The 26,785-nt window shown below is 38.4% G+C and overlaps 2 protein-coding genes across 8 annotated transcripts in view; one reads left to right on the forward strand and one right to left on the reverse strand.

Moving 5' to 3' along the window:
• Window positions 1-18,572, reverse strand: part of OLR1 (oxidized low density lipoprotein receptor 1) — a 32,662-nt gene extending 14,090 nt beyond the window's left edge. Inside the window, exons 1-4 of one of the 5 annotated variants that reach the window (XM_034645549.1) lie at window positions 18,554-18,572; window positions 6,509-6,630; window positions 4,534-4,635; window positions 2,577-2,822 (exon numbers count right to left, since the gene is read on the reverse strand). In XM_034645549.1, coding sequence (XP_034501440.1) covers window positions 2,577-2,822; window positions 4,534-4,635; window positions 6,509-6,596 — 436 coding nt within the window. In that variant the 5' untranslated portion in view covers window positions 6,597-6,630; window positions 18,554-18,572. Of the gene's footprint in view, window positions 1-2,576; window positions 2,823-4,533; window positions 4,636-6,508; window positions 6,696-18,553 lie in introns of those variants that run through there. The other 4 variants (XM_034645550.1, XM_034645551.1, XM_034645548.1 and 1 more) reach the window with 4 other exon arrangements.
• Window positions 13,669-22,181, forward strand: TMEM52B (transmembrane protein 52B). 3 transcript variants are annotated; one of them, XM_034645557.1, is made up of 5 exons: window positions 13,669-13,831; window positions 16,244-16,287; window positions 18,024-18,062; window positions 18,593-18,759; window positions 20,556-22,181. In XM_034645557.1, exons 1-5 carry the CDS (start codon window positions 13,778-13,780, stop codon window positions 20,819-20,821), a joined length of 570 nt encoding a protein of 189 aa, XP_034501448.1. In that variant the 5' UTR covers window positions 13,669-13,777; the 3' UTR covers window positions 20,822-22,181. The 3 variants fall into 3 exon arrangements, with proteins under 3 accessions (XP_034501448.1, XP_034501449.1, XP_019661594.1); XM_019806035.2 differs by having other exon boundaries at window positions 13,680-13,831; window positions 20,580-22,181; XM_034645558.1 differs by lacking the exon at window positions 18,024-18,062.
• Window positions 22,182-26,785: the final 4,604 nt, after the last annotated feature.

Genomic DNA, 26,785 nt, shown 5'->3' on the forward strand with positions numbered 1-26,785 from the left:
TTCGAGGCCCACACTGGGTGTAGAAATTACTTAGAAATAAAATCTGGGGTGCTCGGATGACTCTGTCTGTTAAGTGACCAACTCTTGATTTTGGCTCAGGTCATGATCTCAGGGTGGTGGGATGGAGCCCCTTGGGCTCTGTGCTCAGCAGGGAGTCTGCTTCGGGATTCTCTCTCCCTCTTCCCCTCACTAGTGTATGCGCTTTCTCTCTCTAAAATCAATCAATCAATCTAAAAAAATAAAATAAAATCTTTTAAAAAAAGATACATTTATGTATTTTAAAACTTCAGGTTTTCAAATAATGAATTTAGGCTTAAATATTTTGCTTCCTGTTTCTAGACATATGTTGTCCAATACATAGCCATATGTGGTATTCCAACTACCTGTGTTTATCTTAATAATAATTTTTAAAAAATAAGTAAACTTTACACCCAAGCCCGCAGGGTGGAGCTTGAACTCGTTACGTGGAGAACAAGAATCTTGTGCTCCATTGACTCAGCCAGCCTGAGGTCCTCTTTAGATGTTGTTTTTTGTTTTTTGTTTTTTAATGAACACAATATCACTATGTTGGCAGTACTTTACACACATCAACTTATTTAATCTTCATAACAACGCGATGAAGTAAGTGCCCTTCATTTTCTTCAGCTGGCGTATAGAGTAAATCGGAATGTGAACCTCGGCAGGTTTGCTCTCGCCTCCCTGTGTTTAACCACGACAGGCACTACCTCTCAAACTTCGGAGTTTGAATCAGTTGAGGAAATATTTCTTGGTGCCGTTCGAGATATTTTGATACAGAATATCCGGGTAAACCTGGAGACGGCCATTTTTAAAAAGCTACTGGAGTGATAATGTTGTACACCAAAGGTTGACAACCGCCACTAATTTCAGTACTAAATATTAATTCCGTTACTGCGAAGAGACTGCACCTTTCTACCGGACGACGTCCTGCAAACCACGTTCCATGATTTCTCAGAGTCTCTCTCTTCAGATCTACACTGTGGACCACAGAATTGTTAGTACGAAGGATAAAACTTGCCTCAAACTTAAGGAAACTGGGGTTTTTTTTTCATGTGGTATTTTATTAGTAATTTTTTGAGAAGCTTCTCAAAGCTTCTTGATGAAAAGCGGTACTTTATTTGCTATCTCTACTAATTGGCCTTTATCTGACACTGTCAAGGAATGGAACCTGGGATATCTACCAGTGAAAAACACATTACTTAATATTTTTGATTGCCCATGCCTGGAATCTCTGGGAGACGGTACTGGATGGTCCTGACATAGATTTAATCTCACGCAACTGATTAAAAAAAACAAAACAAAACTGTTTTACAGCCCCATCTGGGAAATAAATCATTGGTTGTTATGTTGCTATGTCTGCTTATATAAACATTTCTATCTTTGATAGATTAGTCTCCTTCCTTTACACCTTCTTAGAGACAGTGTATTCTTTCATTTCCTCGGTAGCTCCCTCCTTAACAAAAACTTTAAATACAGATTTGATCCTTGCCAAAGATCAGTTTGTCTAAAAATCTCTGCTTCTTTTGGAAATTTAAATAACCCTGTAAATATTGAGGGGATTTATTAACTCTAAAACTTTATTTTAAAAAAACTACTTATCATTATTATCATCACTTAACTTCTCTGGCTATTAATTTTTTTCATCTATAAAATAAGGATCTGTGGGTATTTGTGAACTGTTATTATATAATCTGTATTTAAATAAATTGCATGGTTGAGATCAAATGAGATGTACAACCAAGAAACTGGAGAAATCTCTATTTATTAGTGGCAGTTAGTTACTAATGCTATGAATAGGGCACTCATTCATCTACTGCCAAGAAAGCAATGCATTTCTGAGAGTAATTCCATCTCATAGCCCTTAAATCTCCATATGATGAAAAGCGTATGCCTGCTTTAATTACATGTTGTACAAAGACTAAATGACACAGATAACTCTGTAATAACATCAGAGTTCACATCATCATCCCCTTCTTACAGATGCTACTGTTTCTACCTGTCTCCTAGATTCTGAGAGCAACTCAATTCTCCTTCTATAAACTGACTTCCTGGGCCCTTTATATTTTTTTCTTACTTAGAGCATCTCCCCCACACATCCAAGTCAGCCTACCTCCATTCATTTAATTTAAATTGATGTTGTATACTTTAAGAAATAGGGTTAGTTATAGAATAAAGTTAATGTAGAGCTTCCCAGGGACAAAGGAGACCCCATAGGGTCTTAATCAATGATTAAGATACATTGCAACAGAAAGAAGTAAGAATCCGTGGCAACAGGTAAGAGTGGGAGAATTCTTCCAGAAAAATCTCAAAACTAAATTTTAAAAATAAAGAAGAGGTTTTATGAGGAAAGAAAATTTAAATCCACCAAAAATTGTGCTTAATTAAATCAGGTGTCTCAAGAATTTAGCAGAGGGAAGGGTGGGGATGACAAAAATAGAGAAATTCTGGTGTCAAACATTATGAATATATAATTTTGAGCCTAGAGACATTTTCAAAACAGAGTTAAGATTAAACAGAGAAGTGCCCACTACTTCTTTTCCCCTCTTCTTGCCCCATACCTGAGAAGTTTGCTGCTTTCCTTAGAGCTTCTTGGAGATTCAGGGTCTGCTGATGAAGTTCCATCTGTTTTTTGGAATTTTCATCCAGCTTTTGGGTAAGGGTTTCTATTGTTTCTTTGAGCTCCCTTTCTGACTCCTGGGAAGCTTGTTCTGCCTGCTGCTGTGCTGAGATCTGTCCCTCCAGTATAATTTCCTGGTTAGTAAGGTTTGCTTGCTGTTGCTTTAGGAGATCAGACACCTGTAATACTAAATCATAGCTGAAATAAGAACTCGATTACCAAAGCTGAATAAAAATCCCTCCACTGAATTTTGAGGAAATTAAAGAATTGAATCAAATAATATATTTTGACAATAAACTGCTGGAAAGTTCCTCAGAAATTATGAATTTAAAAGTTATTTGATATTCCTGTAGTATTTTCTTTTACATGTCAGGAATTGTCACAGACACTTTTGATTAAAAACAACAACAACAACAACAACAACAACAAAGGATTTTACTTGTTATTGATGGTTACAAACAAGTTTAAAAGCAATCATAAGATAAAGGGTATATAGGTGGCATAAATAAAATACAGACAATCTGAAAGAGATGCCAGCCAGATTCATTGATTATTAATTGTTGTCATTAATGATTTACTCTGTGTCTTTATTCCTTTGCTAACTCTTTATCTTTCCAGACTTCCTAATTTTATTTAAAAACTGTGACACCCCTTTTTTGAGATACCCTCCCACAGAATTATTTTAAGTTGCTATGTCATAACAATTTCAAGCATTTTTTGTTTCTTGGGTTCTTTTCTTCTCTTTTTTTTTTTTCTTTTTTTTTTAGTCACAGTACATTTTAGGAAGGGTGGGATGAAATAAAGTTTGTAAAATCTGGCAGGCAGCTAATGTTAAGGGTCAAATGTCTCAGTTCTAGAAGCTTGATGGTTCAGTACAAAACAGACCCTTTGGCCTAAGGCTGGATCTGAGACTGGTGTAAAGTGATTCTTCTTACAGGAAGACTAATCAATCACCACCACTAGTCATTAGGGAAGGCCCCAAGTGCTAACAGATTGAAAAAATGAATGGTTGGTGACTTTAACCAACAATTGAGAAACAAATAGCACTTCAAAGGCCTTAATCATCTAGATTCTAGATAGACAAAATAACTCAGATCTACAACCTCAATACACAGACAATTAGATGGATGATCGATACCATTTTCATTTCTTCTTGGCCACTCTCATCCTTCTTATCACTTCTTTTGCTCTCAACATCCTCTCTTCTAAGTGGCCATGTTATAAATTTGAATTACAGTTGTTTTAAATGTTTCATTTATTAAGATGGTATTTTTGATTCTTAACTGTAAATTAGTATTTAATCATCTCTATTAAAACTCAACGTAGGGGCACCTAGGTGGCTCAGTAAGGTTAAGTATCTGACTCTTGATTTCAGCTCAGGTCATGATCTCAGGGTCATCAGGTCAAGCCCTATGTCAGGCTCTGTGCTCAGCATGGAGCCTGCTTGAGATTTTCTCTCTCCCTCTCCCTCTGCTCCTCCACTCACTCGCAATCTCTCTCTAAGACAAAAAACAAAAAAACAAAACAAAACAAAAAAACCGACAACCTCAATGTGAACTATATGACTTTTCTTTTCCTTTAGGGTCTCTCAGGGGATCTTGTGGCTTAGTAGCTTCAAATTATTTTCTTTTTCATCATTCCAGGATTTAAACAGACTTTATCCATGAAGTTATAACAACAAAGCAAAACAAAAACCTACCATTTATAATCTTAATTCCATATCCCAGTCAATTTTAGAGACAAGCACAATGTACTTATTCATGTTCCCACTCATTCCAAAAAGTTTGCCTAAAATGTACCTAAATCAAGACTGTTTATAGTCGTTATAAAACCAATTAATAAGCCATGTTTGTAAGTTCTCACTTTTTCCTCCATCATTTCCCTGTTCCAGTACTTACATTGCATTGTCAGAATTATAAGAATTACCAGTAATCCCAAGCAAAGGATCCCCAGGGTCACAGCAGTAGGGCACCACCACTGAGAAGAAAGAAAATGAAGACCTAGAGTGCAGAGGATAGAATCAGAAAGACATAAAAGATGGATCCAAGTCATCAAACAATTCTTTGGAAACTGTCTGTATCTTGTACTTTGCATTTCATACCTCTAATCCTCCCAAGGGCTCTGAAAATAATTCATTGTTCATATTTACAGATGAAAAATACAGACAGAGAATTTAAGTAATTTACTCTTGGTCACACAACTAACACAATTTAAGAGCCAGGATTCGATACCAGATATGTGATGTTAAGTACATGATTCTAAAGCTTATACTTTATCTACTCTCCCCATAATGACTGTCTAAGAAACTCTCAGTTCAGCTTGGTTGGATCAACTTCACCCACAGAACAGAGAGCCTGGTACTTTTAATACAGACCATGTGTATGCACCTCACACGCACCTCATACACAGCGTGTTTTATAAGTAGTATACCATAAAAGAATGTCAAATACCAAGCAAATAAGCTTTAGTTAGTTAATCAACAGATCGCTTCAAAGAATTATAATTTTGTGCTTTCAATTTTTATTCCACTAAAATTATATCTTGGAACTGAGGTTATTGACTAAAGAAAAATAGGAATTAAATTTCAACATTCATTTGACTCATATTAATGTCATGTCCTATACTTACACCAGCTATGGCCCTTGTTGTTATAAAAGTTCACCATTATTATTATAGAAACAAATAAGTCATGTAGCTCAGAGGTGCACCACTAAAAAAGCACATATATTTTGGTCCAATGGGAAAATATATAATCTATGTGGACTCCTCACCCTGTACAATAAACAAATAGGGTATTGGTAGTGTTATCCTCTATATGCATATAAGGAAACCCAAAGTCTCAGTGAATTGTAAAAGATCACACAGATGTTAAGATCCAAACATAGGTCTTTAATTCAACTGTCAGTCGTTACGTGGTTGGAGCATTACATCACAAAATTTCCAGTGCAAATGTGTAATGATCCAAATCAATCAATGGTCAAATATATTCACAGTGTCAAAAGCACTTCTGTTAGACTCTAGAGATGAGACAGACAAAATAGAAATTTTAACAGGAAGAAATACAGTTCATTCACTAATTCAAAAGTCATTAAGCTCCTGGAGTGTGTGTGGCAAGTTGGCAGAGAAGTAGAAGTTGTGTCTCTTGGAAATAATCACTTAAGACTCTAGCTTGGGGGTAGATATCTGTAAATCTGTCAGAGAATATTTCCCTCTGGTCAGTACTCATTCTATACTATGAACGTATGTCAACCACTCTTGAGAGAAGAAACTCCTGAATTTTTAGAAGAAAATCACAAGATCTCCACCTGTGCAGGGAAGACACAAGCTCCCATTTTCTACAGGTCACCCTTTGTCTCATTTCTTTGGTAGGTAGAGACCATTAATCCAACTTCTGTTCCCATTAGTGATTTTCTGATCAGAAAGCAACTGGATTCCTTTCAGTAGGTGACTGATCTAATCAGGTTCTGAGAGATTTAGCTTCATAATTTTAGTAAAATTCAGGCACTCAATATTTACAACATGAATAATGAATGAATGAATGACTACTGTTAACTTGGATGTCTACCTATAAATGCTGATTCATAGAAATAATGCATGTACAGTGAATAGCATAGAACACAACCTATGATAATGTTTAATAAAAGTTATCAGAATCTATACATTGTCATTCATACCAAGTTAGTTCAAAGTATCATCATCATCATCACCATTAATATCTGAATTGTTTTTCTTTTAAGTAAATGTTATTAATTCTACAATATATTTCCATCCTCTGGGGTTTCAGCTTTCTAATCCTATATTATTCCAGTTAATTTACATTTTTGAGCTAATCCTTGAATTCTGTTGCTGGGCACATTCATCCACCCCTAGTACCTTTAGCTTTCTTTCCATTTGGCTTCTGATCAGGTTGATCCCTCATAGTCTTGCTCTTGAAGTCATCAGAAGTCATTTCCAAATTCATTCCAAGAACGAGAGAGTGAAACAGTCAAGGACTTCTGCAAAGTAAAAATTTGTGAGCTCCTGCTGGAGTGTTTAAGTAGCTACTGCTATCTAATAGAAGAATGACTCAATCGTTGGTAGGAGGAAGAGGCTTTGCTTCATTCTGGAAAGTTGGCTGACGCAAATTCTTGTTATGTCTATTGTAGGTGGGGAAAGTAGTGATTCTGCTAGTATTTCAGGATGTTTCACTAGGTAATTAGTGAAAGGGAAAACTGTATTTTTTCTGAGCATTAGAAGAAAGGCATTTGTATTCACTCATCAGATAAGGAAACTGAAACTCAAAAGAATAAGTCACATTAAGCTTGTAGAAGAGTGTGCATTTAAACCAGATTACTCAATTCCAGGGTCCATATTTGTTTACTTCACTGTAGCAGACTATCTCTATACTGTGACTTTCATAAGTCTCACACTTTCCTTTTTATTTTTGACTGTTTAAATCAGCAATAGATTAGAAATTTTGTAGTTAATCGTGTGTGATCATCTCCAGCCATGTGACCTGGGTAATTTTAGAACTTAATTAGGAGTGCTATTTCATGCAGTGGCAGTAACATAGCAGCAGTATAACATAGCAACAGAAATTTGGAGCCAGGTGGAGCTAGTTTCAAATCTTTCCTTTGCTAGTACCTTAGTCTATAATCTTGGGGAATTACTTAATACTCTGAACTTATGTCTTTGTCTATAAATTGGGACATTGGAATGTCCACTGGATAATGTTGATAAAATTGCTGTTGGGATTCATATAAAATATTGCATGAAAATGTTAAGTATTCTACTTCAAACATAAGAACTCAATAAATGATAGTTATTAATATCAGTAGTAGTAATATTCAGCACAATTGAATTGCCCTTCAAAGGACACATAAATGACTGGAGTCTCAAAGACTCTTCAATGAGCTCCCCATAAGGATGCCTATATGAATTCATTGATAGAATTCTCACCTATTTTCCCTCCACAATCTCCTAACCTGAGAAGAAATGTCTCATTGCAGTTATACATGCTTTTTTTTTTAAATTATGTATTAGGGATATTTTCTGAAGTATTTTTGGGCAAAATGATATAATATCTGGAATTTGCTTTAAACTACATAAGGAAAAAATAAAAAGAGGAGATACATAAAAGAACATTGGAGAAAAATATACAAATAAATAAAATATCTAGGAAGCTATTTAGAAAAATCACTGATATTGACAGCCTACTTAGGATTCCATTTTCCTCCTCCTTCCTGGATTACTTATATTTCCTTTTTCTGTGCAGGGTATCAGACCAAACTGAAAATAGTTAACCTGTCATTTAAAGTTTTAATCTATGGGGCGCCTGGGAAGCTCAGCCTGTTAAGCGTCAGACTCTTGATTTCAGTTCAGGTCATGATCATAGAGTCATAATCTCAGGGTCGTGAGACCGAGCCCCATATCAGGCTCTGCACTGAGTGTGGAGCCTGCTTAAGGATTCTCTCCCTTCTTATCCCTCTGCCCCTCCATTTGATTGCTCCCTCTTTCTCTCTCTAAAAATAAATAAATAAACAAATAAATAATTTTTAAAATTAAAGTTTTACACTATGATACAGTTCACCAAAAAAGCTCAGCCTGTAGCAAATATATACTAGTCAAACCAGTTGTAACAAATCAGTGGTACTTACCTTCACCACTCAAGCCTCACCCCACCTCCCTTGACTGGGAGTGCCAAGAAGTGAGATTGCTTCCTGCATTCACCACACTGACTTCCACATAAACAGAATCTCAGTGTGTTTATTTTTACTTATTTATTTTTAAAGATTTTATTTATTTATTTGTCACAGAGAGAGCACAAGCAGGGGAGCGGCAGGCTGAGGGAGAAACAGGCTCCCCACGGAGCAAGGAGCCCAACACAGGACTCGATCCCAGCACCCTGGGATCATGACCTGAGCCCAAGGCAGATGCTTAACTGACTGAGCCACCCAGGCATCCCAGGAAACTGTTTTTATTAATGAATTAATAAATACTGAAAAGTCATGTCTCAATGACGAGGACAGTTTATCATTCCCCACAGTGACTCAATTATTTTGTATACCATTTCTAGTGCATTAAGATGTGATACGGAAGCACACTTGTTGACATGACACATTTTTCTTGTGAGCTCATCACTTCCTAGCAACCTTTTACGGATTGGCCTATGAAGAATTGTCCTGGAAGGACATATGTGACTATAAAGCTAAAACACCCAAGGGTACACACAGCACTAGAAAGAACTACATTCTTTAGAGAAGGTCTAAGGTTGAGCTAGATCTCTCAGACTTTAATTATTCACCTTCATACCCCACCCCTGAAACCCAGGAGAGCATAATCATCCATTGCTTTTGGGTCCACACTCATAAGCTCACTAAGCAGTCCAGGACCTGGTGATGAGATCTACAAATCCTTACTCCCTTCAAATATAATTTTTTTTTCTTTAAAAAATCCCCTGTACTCAACATCTACAGGTAGGATTGCCAACATTTTTTACCCCCTCATTTTTATATACTCTAATAGTGCCCTCTATTGATTTTCGATTCCATTAAAATTATTCCATCTCTCCAACCTGATTACAAGCTCTTTAAAAGAAAAGATAGGGGCGCCTGGGTGGCACAGCGGTTAAGCGTCTGCCTTCGGCTCAGGGCATGATCCTGGCGTTATGGGATCGAGCCCCACGTCAGGCTCCTCTGCTGTGAGCCTGCTTCTCTCTCCCACTCCTCTGCTGTGTTCCCTCTCTCGCTGGCTGTCTCTATCTCTGTCGAATAAATAAATAAATAAAATCTTTAAAAAAAAAAGAAAGAAAAGATAGATCCCCTTCTATTAATAAAAACTAATTCTTTCCTATCACCCTGGCATATCATATAAATTATAATATTCTGTAATATTCTGCAAACAGTAAACAGTTAGCACTTGAGAATCTTAACTATTAAGACATCACCAGAATCAGCTAGGTTTTAAAAATGCCAAGAAATTTCTATTCTTCTTCTCACTATTCTTCTCCAACTAAAAACTCTGTACTCATTAAACAATAATTCCTGTGATGCTTAGTTTCATGTATCAACTTGTCTGGGCCTGCATTTTAATCAGTAGCATAGCGATTTCCCTCCATAATGAGAGTGGGCCTCAGTTAATCAGTTGAAGACCTGAATAGAACAAAGACACTAATCTTCCTCCAAAAAAGAAAATATTCCCCAGCAGACAGCCTGTGGTCTGGAACTTCATCATTCGTTCTCTTGGGACTGAAGCTGGCTGGTCCACATTGTAGATTTGGACTTGCCAGTCTCTATAATTGCATGAGTCAGTTCCTTATAATAAATCTTTCTCTATAAATATGCACATCCTATTGGTTCTGTTTTTCTGAAGGACCCTTACTAATACACCTCTCCATTCTTTCTTTCTCCCAGTTCCTGGAAACCACAATTCTATTTTCTGTTTCTATGAATTTGACTACTCTAGGTACCTCATATAAGTGGAAACATATAATGCTTGCCCTTTTGTATCTGGCTTATTTCACTTAGCATAGTGTCTTCAAGGTTTATCCATGCTGCAGCATGTAATAGAATTCTCTTTATGTTTAAGGCTAAATAATATTCCATTGTATGTATACACCACATTTTGTTTATCCATTCATCGATTGATGAACATTTGTATTTCTTCTGTTTTTAAAGATCCATGGGATAATTTCTACAATCCTGATGTAGCACACACTGAGGGGTTCTCATTATCTCATTATCTCATTATCTCATTATCCCCACCTCCTGATGTTCATGACCTGGGTAATCTTCTCCCATCAAGTGTGGGTGATGTCTGTGGCTTGGAATGTGGCAAAGGTGATGGAACATATATGATCATGTATATGTGATTACATAAGGTATAGTGTTTATCTTGCTAAAGGCTCTCTCCCTCCATCCTCCCTCTCTGGTCAGATTTAAAGAAGCACGCTCACACGAATCCTATAGCCACAAAGAAATGAATTCCTGCCTGACATATCTTGGAAGTATATCCTTCCCCAGTTGAGCCTTCTGATGAAAGCACAACCCAACAGACATCTTGACTGCAGCCTCTGAACCCTAAACAGATGATCCAACTAAATTGTTTTTATACTTCAGATCCATAGACACTGTGAGATTAAAAAAAAAAAAAGTGTGCTGTTTTACATTGTTACTCATATAATTTGTGGTAATGTGTTAGATGGTGTAAAAAACTAATAATCCTGTGATAAACTTAATCCTTCTGTTTTGTCAAATTTCCTTGAATCTAATCCTGACTGTCAATACTTCTGAGGTTGTCACTCAATACTTAACACTCCAATCTTGATTCATAAGATAGAGGGACTTCCTAATGGAGAAGCTGCAAGATGGAACTGATCTCTTCTGCTTTGTTATCTATTTTTGAAGCCATGCATATGACCTAACTCATTGCTCAACACTTTGTAACTCATGCTTGATGACTCACAGTAAGGGTAGTCCTGGCCTCTATTTCACTGAGGCACATAAAGGAAGGGAATTCATGGTTGGCCATCTGATGTAGACAAGGTCAAAAGGAGAAAAATCAAAGGGGCCCAAAAGTAATTTTTTAGCTTCACTTGTTACAGCTTTTGTATAACAATTTCCTGAGGCATAGGTGAAAAGGCTTATGTACATGCACCCTCCATTCGTTCCACTCCAAGTCCTTAACGGCCTGGGGATAAGCTAATGATTCACAAACTTAATGGAACTACAAGATTGTGTAGGATTGAAATGAGGTCATTCCCCTCTACTTCAGCTACCTGCCCTTCCAGTGTGTACCCTCTTCGGTCTTCCCACAGGGATCCTCTTTCCTCTGACATCGTTCCTGACATGGAGGCTTTGACAGGGACTGAACTTGACTTTAAAATTGTCGCAAGGAATAATCACTTTCATTAGGATAAATAAGAAGTTCTACTTCTTCAAGGAATAATCCAGTGAGGGGGGAAAAATCAGTAGTAATTCTAAGAAAGAAAAGTAACAAGGAGGTCATTAACAGAATCCCATTTTGTTCAAACCTGTTAGAAAGCTAGAGGGCAAAAAGATGATGGCAATCACATGCAGGAAAGTGCAATGGGGTAAAAATCATGTTAATTGGCAAGCCTGTTCATGCAGGTTTGGCTGGTATGCTTGAGAGAAGAGATGGGCAGAACAGCAAGGGGAAATATTCAAGAACTGGAATACCAGGAAAGCTAAAACAAGGTCCTGGTAATAATACACCAAGAGGCCATAAGTTATTCAACATATTGAAGGTGAAGGTCATTGGCAAAACTGAATGAAAATCAAGATAATCCTAGTTAATGTTTATAAAATACTTGTTACATCAGTACAATTACATGCATTTCACACATATTAACTTAATCTCTAACAGTCTATGAAGTAACATTATTATTATTATTCTATTTTGAGAGAATGAAACTGACCCAACAGAGATACAATAACTTGCCAAGACTGCGCAGCTAATAAGTGACAAAGCAAAAAAATAAATAAATAAAAATAAGTGACAAACCAACTATTTAATCGTGGATAAGCTAGCTGAATTTTTAGCCACGGTGTTCTACTGTCTCTATGACAAGAGAAAGAGCAGGGAAAGATTAGTGATGCTACCATGTACAGGCCACTCTAAATAGAAATATTCTAATCAAAATGCCTTCGTATCTCTGACAGTATTTTTTCTATGAAACAACACCTAGGGCAGTTCAAGTGAACATTCCCCTCCTGTTTTATAAATGGGACAATGAAGGCTTGGAGAAACCACAAAGAATTTAGTAAAGGGCCAGGATTTTCTGCTCTGCTTGTCCTAAGAAATACCTCTCACCTTGTCAAGTTTTCTGCTGAAATTTGAAAAATACTCTTCGTCCTGTCTCTGTCTTTTTTACATTAAAAAAAAATGTAGTGCTCATTTAGTTTTGGAACTTAATGATGTCTAATCACCATTATCATACCAGGTTTTTATGTCACTATTTCATTCTCTTAGCTAAGAGGAAAAAAAGATTATATTCTCCATGCTGATATCACATTTTAATGCTGTGTGAGGACTCTTTTTATCAATCCCACCCAACAGTTGCCCTCAGCAATCACTCAGTAAAATTGACTTTCAGAATTAGCTATGATCTGAAAGGTGGTTTTAGTCAATTCTTATGAGACAGATAAATTTGCATCAACTGATGTCTAATTTTCCTATGAAATACTTTGTATGTAAAAAAAAATTGGAAATACTTTTCATTAAGTAAGAAATCACTGACTTAAGTATAAATAATTTATACAGCATTCACTCATTCCTATAGAGATGTTTCTTTACAAATATTCTCTTTCCATGTGTACTTATTTTTACTCTGACCTTAGATTTTATTTAAGACAGAGAAAAGCTAGGAACCTAGTTTATTCTTTATTTTTTGGAAACCAGTTTAAAAAAATATGTCTGTCTGTCTCTCTGTCTGACTTATGTGTTTCAAAGAGAACTGAAGTCAGGGTGGAGGGGACCTGGTTTCCTCAAAGATAGGAGCGCTTTCTCGTCCATTTGTCAACCTCTCAGTCCTACTGCAATGGTTACGAATAAATGACCCAGAACCAGGAGAGTTGATTATCAACATAGCGAAGGGGAGGGTTTCAAAGAGTAAGAGAGGAGGGTTAATCACATGGAGAGGGGAGTGAATGGAGATTGGCAGTAATTCAACAGTCCCCCTGAAGTGCTGCAGTGAAGAACCAAGAGTATTACTCCTTTTCTGATGGAGAGGGGAGAGCTTTTGAGCCACCTCAAGTCTCTCACCACTGCCTAGAAAAATACCTGATTCTGAGGACTGAATGTGTCCTCCCTGAATGTTTTCCTTTTGGGGGCAGTGGGGAAAAGTTAAAGACATATAGAAAGATTGCTAGTAGAAGGGAAAGAAGGAAGGCAGAGGGAAGCAAAAGTGGGGACCATAACAACAAATAGACATAGAGATAGAAGCCAGGATGAAAGGGGAAAGACAGACCACAGGAAATAAAAACCCGAAGGAGTAAGAGGAGAGAGAGAGTGAAAGATGTATTGCTGAGAAAAGTTTGTCTCCTTAAGTCCTCCAGGTCAAGAAGTCAGACCAACACAGAGCATGGAAAGGAGGCAACGGACACGGACACTCCGTAGCTGATTCTGGAGAAGCAGTTCAGCCCCATGGGGGTGCGAGCCCAGGCCGTGACAGCCTCTGCCCTGATGCATTGCATCCAGGTGAGCTGAGAAAATGCAGAAGTAAAACTTTTGTTTATTTGTTTGTTTCTCAGATAAAGCAACTGTCAGAAGAACCTTGGGGGAAATGAATGAGGGGAAAGACATATATTGGACCAAAGAGGTAGCAGGGAAAAGAATAACTAGAATGTGTCCTTTGTGTTCCAGGGTTACATGGCCCATGTGTGGCTGATGGCTTCCCTGAAATGGGGGAACAGAAATTTGGGGGGTGCCTGGGTGGCACAGGGGCGCCTAGGTGGCACAGCGGTTAAGCATCTGCCTTAGGCTCAGAGCATGATCCCGGCGTTATGGGATCGAGCCCCACATCAGGCTCTTCTGCTATGAGCCTGCTTCTTCCTCTCCCACTCCCCCTGCTTGTGTTCCCTCTCTCGCTGGCTGTCTCTATCTCTGTCAAATAAATAAATAAAAATCTTAAAAAAAAAAAAAGAGAGAAAGAAATTAGGGTAACCATAGATTCATGCAGATAGCTATGGTAATTTAAAAGTGCCACTTATCTATATTTCTCTCTTTTAGCATCTTATCATTCATCCCTCAAAATCCCAAATAAATTATCAAGATGAATTACATAATTCCCCTAAACAGAGTTTCCACAACAGCCCTGATACAATTCCAGCAGCTTAGGTGCCTCCAGATCAGAAATAAGTTAAAAGATGGAAAACTGTTGAAAAATACTTCCGACCTTTTATTCCTCCCCACCAAAAATCAGAAGCCCCCAAGTAACCTGTTAGCTGAGAAAAGGGTCATTGGATTGAGGATTCTGGATAACTGTCAAGGGGAAGTTTCCACAGCTATGAACACTAGTTAAGAGTTTGAAAAGCAAGGGTGCCAGGTGTCTCAGTCAGTTAAGCGCCCAACTCTTGATCTCAGCTCAGGTCTTGATCTCAGGGTTGTGAGTTCAAGCCCTGTGTTGGGCTCCATGCTGGGTGTGGAGCTTACTTTGAATAAAATAAAAAAAAAGAAGAAGAAAAGCAAATGAAGTGACTGGCTCATATCAGATTCCTGTACATCTCCTAGCAGAGAATTGACTGCCTGTTTTGCTTTCTATATACCAGTTAAATTATTGTCTGTAAATCCATTTCTTCTTGTATTTTCCTTTTGCTTCCTGTTCTTTTCCTTGCCCTTCACTTTCCTTTTCTTTTTTTTTTTTTCTTTTTTGGCAATAGTCACAAAAAAAGTATTTTGTCTGTTCAGTACTTTAAGTTTCTCTTATCTTTAGTCAGAAAAGAGAAACAAAGAACCAGAACTGGGTTGAGGAAGTACATCCTTTGTCATCCTTAGTGGCCAACCATTTTAAATTTAAAAAAAAAAAAAAAGAAGAAGGAATTTCTCAAATATTGTCTGCAGGGGACAGCTCTTTAGTCCTTTTACAAATCCTTTTCACCTGATATGTCATGAACTTGTGTGTCCCCTCTCCCTCCCATTAAACTCTCAATAAGTACAAATATCTGTCCCTTGTGGGGGACCTTCGTGGTTTTTGTTGTTATTTTCCTGAGAATATTAAGTCATTCAATTTACTGGAAGAGAGATGCAGTTTCTAAACAGAAGGTCTCTGTGTGAAGGAAAAAGTCAACTGAAATACAAGGTAAAAGTAGGAGTAGAGGCTTTCATTATCAGTAGCAGAAGGGACTTGGTAGCAATATCAAGGAGTTGTTAGAGCAGATTTAGCCCTCATTCTACTAATTCATTCAACCACACGTATATGATAAGAGTTTGATTTGAATTCTGGCTATATCAATAGGAGCATGCAGTTGGTAATGTCAACTTAAACCCCTTTGCTTCTGTCACATAACCTTTCAAAATAAGGCTAAATATACCCACCTACATGATTATTATGACGAAATGGTATGACATATTGAAAATTCTTAGCAGCCTGACTGGCATATAGTAGCCATTAAATTTAAAAAAAAAAAAATTGTTCCCCTCCTTTTTCTCCTTTTTTTGTATGGTGTGTTATAGATGAGCTAAGGAAATAAAAAAGAGGAGTGGGGTAGAATCCGATTTGTAGCTGGGAAAGAATTAGGAAGACAACAACAATATCCTGAGGGACAGATCAGGACATTTCTACAACAAACTGATTTAAATGTTGCCTGTGCCTCTCATTCACAAAAGTTGTAATGCTTACCCACCACCAATAAAACAAAATAAAACAAACAAAAAACCTCCCGCAAATTAGATATTTGCTCTTCTAGTTTCTCCCACTTCGCATATAATAATCAACAGGCATGGGAGCCATGAAAAGAAACAGTCCTAAACACGGCTGACCCTATGACCTTGTCCTCATATTTTCCCGGCTCTCACCAAGGAAACTCACAGAGCTGAGTCGTGAGGAACTGTTGGTAGGCTGCTCAGCAGAGCAGATGAGACATTGCCCTGAGACTATTTCCCTTCCTACAGCTTCCCCCGGCAAGATGTGAGGAGAACTGCGTGAATCCTGAACAGTAAGTATCTGAGACCAAACTGGGAAGAAGGAGAAACAGAGAAAAACATTAGTACGCAACACAGGGTCAAGAGGTCATTAAAGATCTGTGACTTCCCTTTATCTTTACTTAAATGGGCATCAACCCACTAATCTCACAGACTGGTCATGCAAAAAGAAAGACATGCCCTCGTGTCATCCTGAGTACTTAAAATAACATCACTGAAAGCATTTTTTCCAAAACCTATCTTCCCATTAAAACAACGGAATTAATCTCAATTTATACAGTCACAGAAATTTGCAAAAGGCTTTCTTTTCCATGCTTCTCAGTGACTCATCAGGACAGACTGGATTTAAAATCTCATCCTGGGCACATATGTTTGGGTAATTCCAAAGTAGCATCACCATCTGAAACATGAAGAGCATTTTCTGTATTTTAGGGCATGTCAGTATTTACTGCAGACTTCATTCAGCTATCGCTTTGAGGTCGTTATCCCCTAATCGAAACCTATCACACTTAGGTCTTACACAGACACAGAGGACATACAAGGGGAAGAGATTCGTTCCACTTGGAGGTAAATTACTAAGAAAGCAGGGCCAGCTGGAACAAAACACTTGCTCAGCCTGAAGGAAAACACATATTTAGCCATGGGAAGCGTTTCTCAATAGCCCCAAGACTGTTAAACCCAGGGGAAATGTTGGTGGCCTTGGTTGCTTGCCACACTGTCTGAGGTTTTAGACGCCTCCACTCCAGAAGAATCACTTTTGACAGAATCAGAATCATAATACTGTAGAACTAGAAGAGGCTTTAAATAAATGGAGAATGTGAGAAACCGAGAGGAGACATTGTCTATTGAAAAAGCTAACTGTATTCTACAACCGTGCAATCAAAGAGAGAATGTGGGAGAGAATTTCAATAGGTTTCAATAGCTCAATATTTCAGAAAGTATTATTACATTTGTTCATCTTCAAAGACAAATATTTCTTTCCTCTCCCCTTCCCACTCCTGAGCTTATGCCATACTCCTTCTTCCATGCAACCCATATTGTTGTCACCTCTATAGAGAAAATTCAGTTAATTTAACTTTCAACGTGGTGAAGTTGGTTTCTACATTTTTCCTCCTTCCTATTTGGCTTCAGTGGGTGTGCTTATCAGTTTTCCTATTGGACGTGAAATTTTAGGGTTTTTTTCCACGGCTTAGGGGAATTTTTATGGTTTAATGGTGACCTTTTTTGCAACAATTTGCAAAACATAAATTACAAACTTCATTGTATTGTTTTCATGCTTATAACAGAAATTTTCTTTATGTTTAAATTTTATTGATCTCAAATATATATACAAACCTTAACTTTCGTGCCCATTTTCAAACTTCGTAAACTTACATTCCAAATTCTTTCTTGGTCATTGTCATCATAAATGTTTACGGTGATCATGGTTATATTTTCTATTAACACCATTTTCATAATCACTAGTCTGTCTTATAATGATTTACAAAATTATTTACACAATGCCATCTCTAGTACTAAACACTTTAAGGCATCCCATTTTGCAATAGATTCTGCAGGTTATATTGAAGTTAGTATAACTCGTATGTTAACTGGAATTAAAATGCAAACTTAAAAAATATATATAAGTTGTGATGCCTTTATCATAACAAAGTAGCAAATTATATTGTAACTCATATTCCTGATTCTGGAACTACAAAAGGCACCAACTATGTTTTTATTGCAAAAAAACCCCTTTATTCTTTCTCCATAGTTGCCTGACCACAGATTGGGTACATCTCTGGTATATATGGTAAGTTTCAGCTATCATACCCAAAAAGACATTTCAAAGGAACTTTATTTTTCTCAGGGGCATTCATTTTTATTTTTTTAGTTTTTATATATACTGACATCAGGAAAAAAAAAAATGTGTGAGACAGCCACCTACTTACCCAGCATCTCCTGGAGTAAAGTTTCTTTACCTCATCATTAACTATGTGACAATATGCCAGGATTTCCTATTTCAATACCAACTCTTCAGCCAACATTAAAAGGTTATTGCATATTTTCTCAGGGTCAGCTCTAGAAATTTCTACAGAGAGGAGAATATAAAATAGAAAGCAGACCCTCCAAACCGAATTAGATCTCTTATTGCTTTAATGAACTGATTTAGTCTTGCTGACAAAGTATGTATGTGAAGTGAAAGTGTTGATATTAAAATCTTAGGATTATTGTATAAAATAGTCAAACAAAGTCAAAATGCAGACACTGAAGACCAATTATGGCCAGGGCTGGGAAACACACCAGATCACAGAGCTCTCACTGGGGGTGGTCTTCTTACAGGTTGCTGGTGGTAATTGGCGCACTGCTTCTCCTGTGCGGCCTGACTTCTGCATGCTTCCGCTGCTGTCTGAGTCACCAGCAAAATGGGGAAGATGAGGGCCGGCCTCCCTATGAAGTGACAGTCATCGCTTTCGATCATGACAGCACTCTCCAGAGCACAATCACTTGTGAGTACTCTGGCATTATGACCTGAGAGGAGGTTTAAAATGACAATCAGGGGGTCCCTGGGTGGCTCAGTCAGTTAAGTCTCTGCCTTCCACTCAGGTCATGACCCTGGAGTCCTGGGATGAAGCCCCTGGTCAGGATCCCGGCTCAGCTGGGAGCCGGCTTCTCCCTCTCCCACTCCCCCTACTTATGCTCTTGCTCGCTGTCCTGTCAAATAAATAAACAAAATCTTTTTAAAAAGTGGGGGGATGGTCAGGGGGCACTTGGGTGGCTCAGTTGGTTAAGTGTCAGACTCTTAATCTTAGCTCAGGTCTTGAGCTCAGGGTTGTGAGGTCAAGTCCCTCATTGGGCTCCATGCTGGGTGAGGAGCCTACTTAAAAAAAAAAAAAAAAGACAAAAGAATGATCAGGATGATGAAACAATATAGAAACATGGATTGAGGGCACCTGGGTGGCGCAGTTGTTACGCGTCTGCCTGCGGCTCAGGGCATGATCCCAGCATTCTGGGATCGAGCCCCACATCAGGCTCCTCCGCTGGGAGCCTGCTTCTTCCTCTTCCACTCCCCCTGCTTGTGTTCCCTCTCTCGCTGGCTGTCTCTGTCAAATAAATAAATAAAATCTTCAAAAAAAAAAAAAAGAAAGAAAGAAAGAAAGAAAGAAAGAAAGAAAGAAAGAAAGAAAGAAAGAAAAACATGGATTGAAAAGTACTAGAGATTCTAGAACTCAAGGTTGTTTTAATTTCCAGGTGCCTGATGGTGAGGTGACCTAGACTCTCACTGATGCTGTGTTCTCAAATATTGGTCTAATGATAGAGCGAAGAAAGAAGTAGAATGTTGGAGAAAATATTGGAAAAGTCTTATAGGAGGAACTACCTAGTTTATAAAGTTATTTAGATAAAACAATTTAAAGGTCTGAGTGTAACCCTTTTTCAAAAATGTCTTGGATTTTGTGAGAACCTGTATTTTCATTACATTATATCATTTTATATCTTTGAAGAAATTAGTCATGTGTACTTTCAATTCTTTTTTTATGTCATATATCTGTTAATAAATACACTTAAATGTTAGCCTAACATCACCTTGATGATTATAAAACACTTTCCTTTATGTCCTTCTGTTCTCTTCATATTATTTTCTTTCCTGAAATGGGAGAAGAAAGACCAGTCAGGACAGCGGGTGGCACAACATTGTGATATTGTGATATTTCTTTTGAATAGAGAATACGTTGCTGTTTACCTTCCCTGCTTCACCTACTGTCCTTTGAGAAAAGATAAATGAGATGAAGATAAATATTTTGAGGAGTCCACATTATCAGTGGGTTGGCATAAAGGGCCCCAAGTCCGTAAAAGGGGAAGGACAGTGTTATGAGATACAAATTGAGTGAGACACAATTTAGATTAGTTGAGGACCCCAGAGAAGACAGGATCTTCCACCAGAGTGAAGTTGGTTTCCAAACAAGCTTCACGGCATTTTCATAATGTATGTGGCCAAGAGTGACAATGGTTTGGACACTTCCTAAAAATGAAGGGAAATTAAGTGTGTTGTAAGTCCCTGATTTCTGAGGATGTCACATTTACTTTAGTTCTTTTTTTTTTTTTTAAGATTTTATTTATTTATTTGACAGAGATAGAGACAGCCAGCAAGAGAAAGGAACACAAGCAGGGGGAGTGGAAGAGAAAGAAGCAGGCTCATAGCGGAGGACTGATGTGGGGCTCGATCCCATAACGCCAGGATCACGCCCTGAGCCTAAGGCAGATGCTTAACCGCTGTGCCACCCGGGCGCCCACACATTTACTTTAGTTCTATTCCTTCTTTCCTCTCTAGCCCTGCAGTCAATATTTGGCCCTGCAGCTCGAAGAATCCTGGCTGTGGCTCACTCCCACAGTCCCCTTGGCCAATTGCCCTCCTCCTTGGACACCCTCCCAGGGTATGAAGAAGCTCTTCACATGAGTCGCTTCACCGTTGCAAGGTGTGGACAGAAGGCGCCTGATCTACCCCCAGTGCCAGAAGAGAAGCAGCTCCCTCCAAAGGATGAGTCTCCTCGAGCAGAACACGCTTCAAATTGATGGGAACTCTGGTTTTATATATGGGGTGGGGGTTTCTCCAGAGTTGCTACAGACAGATAAATGAAACTTTTCTTTCTAACTTTTGGAAGATTTAGGAAGACAACTAAACATTTTTCAGTGGAAAGGATGGGTTCCAACTCTTGATTTCCAGCCACATCTATTTTCTAAGATGGAACTGCCCTAACGGGAAACTTGAATTCCTTGTCTGGTGGCCAGACTTTGCAATTAATCTCTAGCGATGCTGATTACTACAGAACCAAGAAAACATCAAAATTATCTTGAATTCCTTTAGCTGTTGAGTTCCTTTACCCATAGGATACTGCAAGTGGTTTTTCTTTCCACCAGCTATAACACAGTAGTAGATAGTAACACACCTGAGGAGAAAGACAAGAGCATAGGCACAGCCACAGACATTAATGCATCGAAGTCATGAATTTTTCCTCCTGAGAGAACATTCACTTTTATGCTGAATGGCAATGATACTCTGGGACATCATGTCAACCTAAGTGGACATCCAGGATCCAGGGGTAGAATTGCAGATACGGGTTAAGAGAACACAGTATAGTATCAAAGTGCCAAATATCAAAGTCTTTCCTTCACTTTGGTCCTACCCACTAGCAGTATGAGAAACTGCACAGAGTGCCGAAACAGTTTCTACTCATTTTTCGGTTCCTCTGCCTTGCAAACACACGTGCACACACACACACACGCATGCAGGCATACACATGCATATGCTGTGTTTTCTAAGTCTAAAAGAATAGCATTGTTTTGCTTCTTTTCTGTTTCCAGCTTTGACCACTTAAAGCCACGTGTCCATAGTGGCACACTCTAGTGGGGTGGCCTTCACTGCCACCTAGTGGAACCATGGTAGAAATGGCTCTCCGTACCCCTCTCCAGTTCCTGGAGCGACTAACTGAACTCAGCCTGGAGGGGATACTTCCGGGGGCCACCATCTTGCCCTGTAGTGCTAAGCTGTGCACCTGACATACTACTGGACATTTGAGGATGTAATGTATTGTTACTTGGCAATTGAGGAAGTGTAGTGCATTGGGGAAAAATGACATGCCAGTGACCTTAGATAAATCATCGGAAATCTGTAGAGCAGTTTTCCCACTTGTAAAATAGGGGATAATAACACCTCCAAGGGTTGTTGTGAGGATCAAATAAACTAAATATAAACGACAAGATTTGTAAAGTATTATGCACACGTATTTGATACTCTTACTATTGACATCAAATTTTCACCTTTCTGCTGATTCCACTGAGAATCATTTGTCCTTTTGCCAGTCAGCCTGTGATGTTATCACTAAGTCACACCAAAAGTCACTTTATTTCTTCAATAAAGATTTGTTGATTGAGGTTAACAACTAAAAATATGTGATTCCTTTTAAAACGGTCTGTATAGAGGTAAGGAATATTTGAGAAAACACGTTTATTCAGCAATTGGCTTCAGCACTTACGGAGACGTATACCCAGGGAAAGGCTGATTGGTATAGCACCTCATTAAATACATTCTTGGAATGCTCCCTCAGCCCAAGGGGGAAAATGTTCTGAGTATAAGCTGCTGGTGATCTGAATTTATCCTGAGTCATTTATCAAATTGCCTCTGGAAATTGTTAAGATGCATGAATTGTTAATAGACCCTGTAGTGGCCTTGTTTTGCTACTGCCAAATAAATCACTTCATTATCACACATTCCATAAAATATTCTAGGCTCGTTTGTCCTTCAAGATACCACAGTCTTGAAGAAGTTAAAACATCATACAGTAGAAAAAGATCTTGGAAGAAATCCTCCTGAAAGTATCTTATTCTAAAGAGATCTCTGAGCTCTGCTTCTCCCCTCTGCCCCTCCCTCTCCTCAGACACAGGGATACTTGCATTCCTGTAATCCTCCCATTTTCTCAGAGTATCAGCAACCATTTGGCTTCACCTCTTTCTCTACTCAATATAAGATCTCTGTTAATCAGTGCATTCACTTTCACCACTGTTCTCAACTTTTTTAAACGCCTTTTTACTTTCCTCACACCTATCTTTTAAACTTTAAACATTGATTCAGTGAAGCTGATTTCTCCTCAAAGTCTATGCTCTGAGCAGTGCTGCAGAAAACTCAACTCTACTAAAAGAGGTCATGACAAGGTCATGGTCCCCAACACCACCTGAAGCACCTGCCATTTTTTCCAGAGTTTCTTTTGTAATTCTACTACTCCTATCAGTCATTCTAATGTCAGTGGCTCCCAGGGTGCATGGGTGGCTCAGTTGGTTAAGCAACTGCCTCTCAATTTTTTTTTTAAGATTTTATTTATTTATTCTACAGAGATAGAGACAGCCAGCGAGAAAGGGAACACAAGCAGGGGGAGTAGGAGAGGAAGAAGCAGGGTTCATAGCAGAGGAGCCTGATGTGGGGCTTAATCCCATAACGCGGGGATCACGCCCTGAGCTGAAGGCAGACGCTTAACCGCTGTGCCACCCAGGTGCCCCGACCGCCCCTCAATTTTGGCTCAGGTCATGAGCTCAGGGTGGTAAGATTGAGACCTGCCCTCGGCTCTGTGCAGAGTCTGCTTGTCCCTCTCCCTCCCTCCACTTGCACTCTCTCTCTTTCTCTCTCTCTCAAATAAATATATAAATAAAATCTTTAAAAAAATTTTTCAGTGGCTCCCTTCAAACCCCATACCCCCCTCACCTGCTCATCAATTCTAGGCAGGGGATTTGTCCTCCTCATTCAGAAAGGAAATCAAGCCTTCGGGTAACTTCCTAGCCCAAAGCTATAAGCCCCTACAGACCAGTGCCTGCTCTTTCCTCCTTCTTTCCAGTCTCATTGAAATAGATGTCCTTACTCCTCCCCAATATAATACTTCTAATTAGGTTTTGCATTACATTGATTCAACAGTTTCTGTGTTCAAAAGGTACTGTTTAAAAAATTATCTGCCAAGAATAGTGTAGAGGCAGCTGAGGGTAAAAGAGTGGGCAAGACAGTCAGGGACTCTGATACATGGCCCTCACAGAGCTTAAGAAAAAGTCAAAAATAAAATGATAGCAATCATGAATAGTGCAGAGAACCCTTGGAAAAGGCAGAATGAGGGAAGAACAGTTTCAAAGATGAGGGAAAGCTTTGATAAGTTTGAGGAACTGAACAAAGAATAGCTGGTTTTAGCAAGCTAAAGAGAGAACTGCAGCAAATGAAGTTAGAGGGGACAGGAGTCTTGGGGGCAAGGAGTCTACACTGTATTTTACACACATTGAGAAGCCATTGGAAAATTTTAAACAGTAAGTCACTTGATGCAATTTGAATTTTTTTTAAAGATTTTACTTATTTATTTGACAAAGAGAGAGCACGCACAAGCAGGGGAAGAGGCAGGCAGAGAGAGAGGGAGAAGCAGGCTCCCCACTGAGCAGGAAACTCAACGTGGGGCTCAATCCCAGGGCCTTGGGATCATGACCTAAGCCGAAGGTAGACACTTAGCTGACTAAGCCACCCAGGCACCCCCAATGAAATTTCAATTTTGAGACAATGATTCTTAATGCTATAGAATGGACTGGAATAGGATAAGTATGAAAGCATGAAGACTAGATGGGAGATACTGAGGAAGAGTAGACAAGAGGTGATTGTGGCTAGGAATTGAGATTGTGGATAGTCCATGAGTGTGGACTAACATGGTGATGTTAGAAGTGGAAATAGAGATAAATGTAGGAATTTGAAAGAATGGACTGGAATAGGATAAGTATGAAAGCATGAAGACTAGATGGGAGATACTGAGGAAGAGTAGACAAGAGGTGATTGTAGCTAGGAATTGAGATTGTGGATAGTCCATGAGTGTGGACTAACATGGTGATGTCAGAAGTGGAAATAGAGATAAATGTAGGAATTTGAAAGATATGTTAGGGATAGGATCATCCACATTTGCTGATGGATTGAGTAGAGAAATGTAGTAAGGGAAAGGAATGGAAAATGACCCCTTGATCATTGAACTGAGCCAATGCATGGAGGGTGTAGCTGTTGATTAGGATTAGGGAAGGTGTACTGTTGATTAGGGAAGATTGTGCAAGACCAGATTTAGGGGAAAATTCAAGGTAGTGATTTCTAAAATGGGGAAAAAGCATTTCATGACAAAATACATACCAAGTTAATCTTGCTTCACTAAAGCAGCAAAAAAAGTTCAGATGTGCCATTGGGAAAAATCAAAGTTTTCCTTGAGATTAAATGAGGAAAGTCTCAATTTGTAAAAAAGAAATTCCATATTAGGCCTTCATAATTTGCAATGTTTATAAAATAATCTACTGGAAATGGCAGAGATTACTGGATATGCCTATCTGGGACAGTGGGGTCTGGGAAGGAAGATACAAGTTTAGAAGCCATCAAGTTAAAATGTCCATTTATATTGTGGAAATAATTCCAAATGGAATTAGGAAGCCCTGAAAGGGGAGCTCTCAAGCATATATCCCTCGTTGTAGCCTACATAACAGGGAAGAATAAGGAAGATAAGAATTATTTTAACAAGGGAGGACATTACATCTCCTGATTTTTAGAAAAGGAAGGAAGATCCCTCCCCACCCCAGCACCAGCACATTACCCACTGCTTGCAGAGGAGACACCACTAACAACCTCAAACTCTTATCTCCCTATAAACTTGTTCCAACAACCATTCACAGTTTCCTCCTAAAACCTAATAAAGCTGGCCTTCCCTTTGTCTCTTTGGACCTACCGATGGTTCACCATAGCTTCCTGTTCTGAATTATAATTCCTCATCTATTCCCAAATAAACTCATTTTTTTATTTCAATAAAATTCTCTTTGCTATGTTTAAACTTAATAATATACAGTTGATCCTTGAACACCAGTTGGAATTGTGTAGATCCACTTATTCATGGATTTTTTTTGATACAGTGTAAAACCATAAATGTATTTTTGTTTCCTTATGATTTTTAATAACATTTTTTTCTCTAGCTCACTTTATTGTAAGAATACAGCATATTATATATATATATATTATATATATAACCTAGAAAATACATGTTAATCAACTGTTTATATTATTGATAAGGCTTCCAGTCCATAGTAAGCTATTAGTAATTAAGTTTTGAGGGAGTCAAAAGTTATATGTGGATTTTTGACTGCATGGGGGGTCACACCCCTAACCCTTCCCCCCTCATTGTTCAAGAGTCAACTGTTTATGGGTATAAATGAAATAATTATTTCCCCATCCTCCTTCTTTTTCCTTTTTCTTATTCTTCAATTGTTTACTTCCTATGGGCTTCCTTCCTTTGTTATATAGTAGTTTAGTGTAAATTACATATTGCAAAATGCGGGAGCATGGAGTTAAAGAAAAATGTCATATTGTTAAAGCTTAAATTAAATAATTCAGATACTGAACTTGAAGACAATGAGGACTACTTAATGTTTTATTAGCAGGAGAGTTTTGTAATGTGATCAATATTTAGAAAGATACTCCAGTGAAAGTTTGAGGTCTTGGGTGAAGTGTAAGGAAGTCAGGTCTTCATTTCAGCTAGGAGCGTATTGTAAAAATCCTAGTTAAAGATGGTGAGAGTCTGAAAAGGAACATTGGGGGTGGTGATTTATTTCTTTTTGTCAGCAGAATTCTAAGTTCTTTAGGTCTTTCTCTAGATCTTTCCTCCGATTTTTTTAAAGATTTTATTTATTTATTTATTTATTTATTTATTTAAGAGAGAGAGAGAGAGAGAGAGAGAGTGAGAGCAGGGTGAGGAGCTGAGGGAGAGGGACAACCAGACTCTGCACTGAGCACTGAGCCCAAAGCAGGGCTCCAACTCACAACCCTGAGACCATGACCCTGAGATCATGATCTGGGCTGAAATCAAGAGTTGGTTGCTTAAACAACTGAGACCCCCAGGTGCCCCTTTCCTCTGATTTTAAGCGATAGAGATTCTCTCCTACCTCTTTCTTAGCCCAAATGACACAAATATGTATTAAACCTTCCATAGCCTGCAGTGA

Source organism: Ailuropoda melanoleuca, chromosome 16, assembly GCF_002007445.2.
Source record: "Ailuropoda melanoleuca isolate Jingjing chromosome 16, ASM200744v2, whole genome shotgun sequence".
In the NCBI taxonomy this organism is placed as follows: Eukaryota; Metazoa; Chordata; class Mammalia; order Carnivora; family Ursidae; genus Ailuropoda; species Ailuropoda melanoleuca.